General features: G+C 35.2%; 1 protein-coding gene across 1 annotated transcript in view; it reads right to left on the bottom strand.

Annotated features, from left to right (window-relative positions):
• The window catches only part of LOC108977218 (UPF0430 protein CG31712), a gene marked incomplete in the record, with an annotated part of 45,644 nt that extends 40,592 nt beyond the window's left edge, over nt 1–5,052 (bottom strand). Inside the window, 2 exon segments of the mRNA XM_018946813.1 lie at nt 4,380–4,536; nt 4,606–5,052. Of these exon segments, the coding sequence (XP_018802358.1) occupies nt 4,380–4,536; nt 4,606–4,835 (387 nt within the window).
• Between the last annotated feature and the right edge of the window lie 390 nt (nt 5,053–5,442).

The raw sequence follows: 5,442 nt of genomic DNA, 5'->3' as shown, positions 1-5,442 counted from the left end.
CTCCAGCTCTGAAAGTATTCGACGCAGTACTCGCCGGGGGAAGCAGAGGAAGAGGAAGACCTCCACTCCGTTGGAAGGACCAAGTGGAGAAGGACCTGAAGAAGAAACGACTGGCGCGCTGTTGTCAACTCGGCTATAATCGCGTAAGCGGTGACTRCGCCAATCAAGAAGAAGAAGATTGCTGGAAGTCATACGACTGTATGTCCAGTCACGGGTATGAGCACCGACGGGTTAATCACAGCGCCCCCATTAATCCGTTCGGCGCCGAGCACGGAACCTACACTCAACGCATCGAGTGCCAGTGGCCCGTAATTAAACGTTTTTATATTAAAGAAAATTATAATAATTGTGAAAAGTGCATAATATGAAATAAATAATTACTAGAAATCGAGAAATTGCAAGATAAAATTTGCAAAATTTTCATCATTAAATGCAAATATCTCGAAAACTATAAGTTTGCGGCGGCAACAATTATATATTTTCTTAATCTGTATCTGAATTCGCGAACTTATTACAAAACGGCTCTAATATGCCAACGAACATGTCAACTGGCAACCGGAAAAATTGAGAAATATTTTATGGAAAGACGAATGTAAGGTTGTTTTAGTTGGTAGCACAGGGTCTAGGCAGTATATCCGTAGTCTATAAAATACGGAATATGATCCGCAATACACTCTTAAAGCCATCGGCACGATTCCGATTACTTTGGCACAGGGGTAAAAAAACCGAATTTCCGTATGGGGTATGTCGGGATAGGGGAACTTCTCCAGAGGAGGAATATCCAAAAATAATATAAAAATTACTTATATTTTTAAAAATTTTCACGATTAAAAGTTCAAAAACATGCACTAATAACACAAGGTATTTCTCTATCTTCCATTCAATTTATTCACGTTTTTCACTCTGTATATTTAAATATACACTTTACACATTGAAATAAGTCCACATTTCAATTTTGTTTTGCAATATTTCACCTAAATTTATTAATTTAAAAATCACTTAGCGAACTCGGCGTTGCAAAGGTTAGATTGTTTACAATTATGAGGAAATCGAGCGTTGCCACATCCTAAACACCAAATATGTAGGATTCTTAACGATTTTTCTTTGTTTGTTTTTTTTTTTTTGCCTTCATGTCGGGATGACTGAAGTACTTTAAAAAAATATCCCTGGCCGAGCGAATACCCGGGGTGACTGAAGTACTTTCGCGTAGTAAAGCTTTGTGCGTTAGCGGCCTTCGGCCGCGCTTTAAAAAAATAGCCCTGGCCGACTGAATACCCGGGTGGACTGAAGTATTTCGCGGAGCACTCCTTTCTGCGGTGGCGGACTTCGGGCGCGCTTTAAAAAAATAACCCTGGCTGAGCGAATACCCGAGTGGACGAAGTATTTCACGGAGCACTCCTTTCTGCGTTGGCGGCCTTCGGCCCGCTTTAAAAAAATAACCCTGGCCGAGCGAATACCCGGGTGGACTGAAGAATTTCGCGGAGTACTCCTTTCTGCGTTGGCGGCCTTCGGCCGCGCTTTAAAAAAATAACTCTGGTCAAGCGAATACTCGGGTGGACTGAAGTACTTTGGCGGAGTGCTAGATTCTACGTTGGCGGCCTTCGGCCGCGCTTTAAAAAAATAACCCTAGTCGAGCGAATACTCGGGTGGACTGAAGTACTTCGCGTACTACTCCATTCTGCGTTAAAAAAAATATGTTTATTGAGTTTTTGTTATAAAGTAGTTAAAGTGTTGTTGGTTACCATGTACTCATATTGAACGAAAATTTGAATTTTCGTACTGTACTAATATACTTTACACTTTATTACGTAATATTATTATATAATATTACTTAATATTATTATATAATATTACTAATACATGTATATAATATTACTTATTTGCTTAATAAATTTAAAAAAGAAAATATCCACATGCATGAATAGAGGAATTTTTGCGAAAAAGAGGAATTTCAGCGAATTGCCTTATCACATGGTTGCGCTCCATTTCGTCGTAATTTTTGGTAAACAAATGGGGTTAAAACGAGTGTAAAGTGTAATTTTTAAAATGCAGATTTTTTAGGTAAAAATCCTGCAACAAGTGTAAGATATGGAGTAATTTACAAGTTTATAGTGTAATTTAATTCATTTGAAGTGAAAAATGTGAATAAAGTGTGTTTAATGTGGTGAAATAGCGTCTTGAAATGAACGAATATTGCGAATTTTTGAACTTTAAGGTCGAATATCTCCTAAACTAAGCGTTTGCGGTACCTATAACCCTATATATTTTTTAATCAGGAGGAATTCCTTTTTCCAGCAGTACCTTCAGATAGCGGCACAAAAGAAATCGGAATTGTGCCAAATAAATGAATAAAATTCTTGGTTTTATTAAAAAACGTAATTGTATTTTCTATTGTGATGCAATCATATTATTTTGAACACAACTGAATATATACACTTGTGCTCACATAATTAAGTCACGCCAGTAACAGAACGAAAGTTTATTCAAAGCAACTTTTATGGTACAGGAATGAAACTTAATTTTACAAAAAATGGAAGAAATTTTAATTCAGTTCAAAACAGAATACTTATTTTTTATTTAACTTCTAAAATAATAAAAATATTGCGTTCATTCGCTTAGCCCATCCATGTTGTTGTGCTCATATAATTAAGTCACCTAAAGAAAAATGTAGTCATTCGAAGTATACGACATTTTTTTTGCAGTTCTACCTTACCTAAGACTAATAGTTAGTTCGATAACCTTTATTACGTAGCACCTCAGTACATCGCTTAGGCATTGTTTGGACTAAAGTAGCACATTGAGCGGGACTTATTTTGTACCACTCTGCCTGTATTATTTCCCATAAAGAATCTTTGTTGCGAGGTTTTCGTGCAGCTACGGCTCTTTTTATAATCCCTCCATAGGTTTTCTATGGGGTTTAGGTCCGGACTTTGAGCTGGCCAATTCAGAATTTTAATATTTCGACTACGTATCCAAATTTTAACGACCCGCGAGCAGTGTTCGGGGTCGTTATCGTGCTGGAAAATCCAAGTATTCCTTCGTACATTTCACCTGTCATTTTCACCCGTCTATTTTAACAATCGGGCAAACGCCTGATGACGTGAAGCAACCCCACACCATCATCGATGAACCGCCATGTTTCACGGTTTTTTTTTAGTGTATTTGGGATTGAGTTCTTCCAAAGAGGGTCGTCTTAAATATGGTTTCTTATCATTACCAAATACATTAAATTTGCATTCATCACTCCAAACCACCAAATTCCAAAATTTAGAGTCCTTCCAGAGATGGTCTTTAGCAAACGCTTTTCGCTTTTCAATATTTTTTTTTTTGGAACGTTAGGTTTTCGTCTTGCTAAACGGTCATTCAATGAATTTTCTAGTAGTCATCTTCGTACAGTTTGCGCAGATACTCGTACGCCGTGATATTCCTCTAATTGAGCCCTAATTTCTGTGGAGGTTAAAAATGGATCAGACTTACTTAGCCTTGCTAAGGCCCTAACGTCAGAACGGGTGGTCTTTCTTGGCTTTTTACGCGGTAAATTTTCAAGTTTTATTTTATTTATAAAATTGAACAGCGTTATTAATTTTGCCTCAAGAAAATCCTAAAACATCTACAACTTCGGTAATATTTGGATATTTTGACATTTGATATTCATGACGACGATGACTACAAATTTTGTTAAAAATAACTTAATTTAGTAAAAAAGAACAATATTAATGTAAATTGTGGCGAAAATATTTTAATTTACCCGTTTTAAACAGAATGACTTAATTATGTGCGCACACTTTAATTGACAATGGAAAATTCATTTAAACTCTTTAAAACGAAAATGCGCTGTAAATCGGTGGCGTTCCCAGAATAACGGAACTTTTTGCTCACGCAATATTAGGGATGTTGCTTAAAGAAATATACCTTGTTTTTTACATGTTGTAAAAAAGTACTGAATGACTTAATTATATGAGCACAAGTGTATATATATGTATGTATATATATATATATATATTTACATACATACCCTTTTTAATATCGAAACCAAGGGATGCTTTTCTAAAATTTACTCTTAAATGCAAATATCTCAAAAACCATAATCAGCAGCACTATAAATACACTTTCAATCTAGAGCATCTCCTTTATAATCGATACGTTTTTTAACCATGACGTCTGGGGATGCTATTCTACAATTTACCCTTTAGAACTTCCAATACAAATAAACTTCTCTATCCATACATACCTATTTCAACCCTAAAATCGGGAGATTCTATTCTAAAATTCACCCAAAGATTGTCCATTATGTTTACTTCGCGGGTTTCTATTCTAAATCGAAGGCAAATTCAATTCAGATGCTCAAATGACTTTTTAAGACTTTTATCAAACCTCACCTGCCTCTCCTCATCTTCCTGTCGCTTCGTTCTGTTGATTTGTTCAAGACTTGTTTCAATTTCTTTTTGTCGTTTACGTTTTTTGTCAACACTATAAGTGCAATATTCTTCCGAATCTTGACTGTCACTAGAGCTATTGGCAATATACGTCTGTTTTCTAAAAAAAAATGAACAATATTAGATACTTATTTCATCATAAATATATATATCTTTAGATAATGAACACCTATATTTTGAATGCCTAGTTTCCCGAACATCTTTTTCAAATTCATGATTTATAGAGACCCTGCATTTATTTTTTTTATTTATAGAAATAGTATTCCGATATTTTTCCTCAGACCGATCACTTCCATGCACACCATTCTTACGTCTGTTACGGTCTTTTCCTCTCTTTTTATGCTTATTTTTATGATGGTGCCGTTTTAATGGGCTTCGCGATGAACGAGAGCTTCCCATAATCAATTTGACAACGAAATACAACCAAAATTAGCTAAGAGCATAAAAACTCTAAATGCTAAGAAGCAATACTATTTAAAGAGGTATCTCTACAGTCAATAGAAATTGTCTAGACATTTTTATAGGACTTCTCGACAGGCAAAAATTTATGGCGTACTAAATGTCAAATTTTTTAGTAGGAACAGTGGCACGCTACTGCCTTCCTTCCTTTTCCTTCCTTATCTAGCAAAATGTGTGAACAGTTGCAAACGTGGCAAAAACACAGAAATCAAAAATCTTCGTTTGTTTTAATTTGAACAACGTTGCCATTGCTCAATACGCATATATAGTTTTCTATGTTTTCAATTAAAAATTTTTTATAATATAAAATATTAAAATTGAAAACAAACTAATTAAAGTTTATTTATTTATAAAAAATAGCATTTGACTCCGATTTTGAGTTATTTTAAGAAAATTTCAAAAAAATTGAATTATAAAAGTTGGTAATTACTACAGTATATAGATATTGGCAACCCTGCGTTGTGAGAGAGCAATCAGCTGACACGTTTCGACGGCAAAAGTCCAAATGCTGTGAATTCTCACGACATCCTACGTCAAAGAGAGAAGG

Source organism: Bactrocera latifrons, unplaced genomic scaffold, assembly GCF_001853355.1.
Source record: "Bactrocera latifrons isolate USDA-ARS-PBARC rearing strain unplaced genomic scaffold, ASM185335v1 scaffold_853, whole genome shotgun sequence".
Classification (NCBI taxonomy): Eukaryota; Metazoa; Arthropoda; class Insecta; order Diptera; family Tephritidae; genus Bactrocera; species Bactrocera latifrons.
Note: the sequence above shows the minus strand (reverse complement) of the source record. Positions and strands in the feature narration are given on the sequence as shown.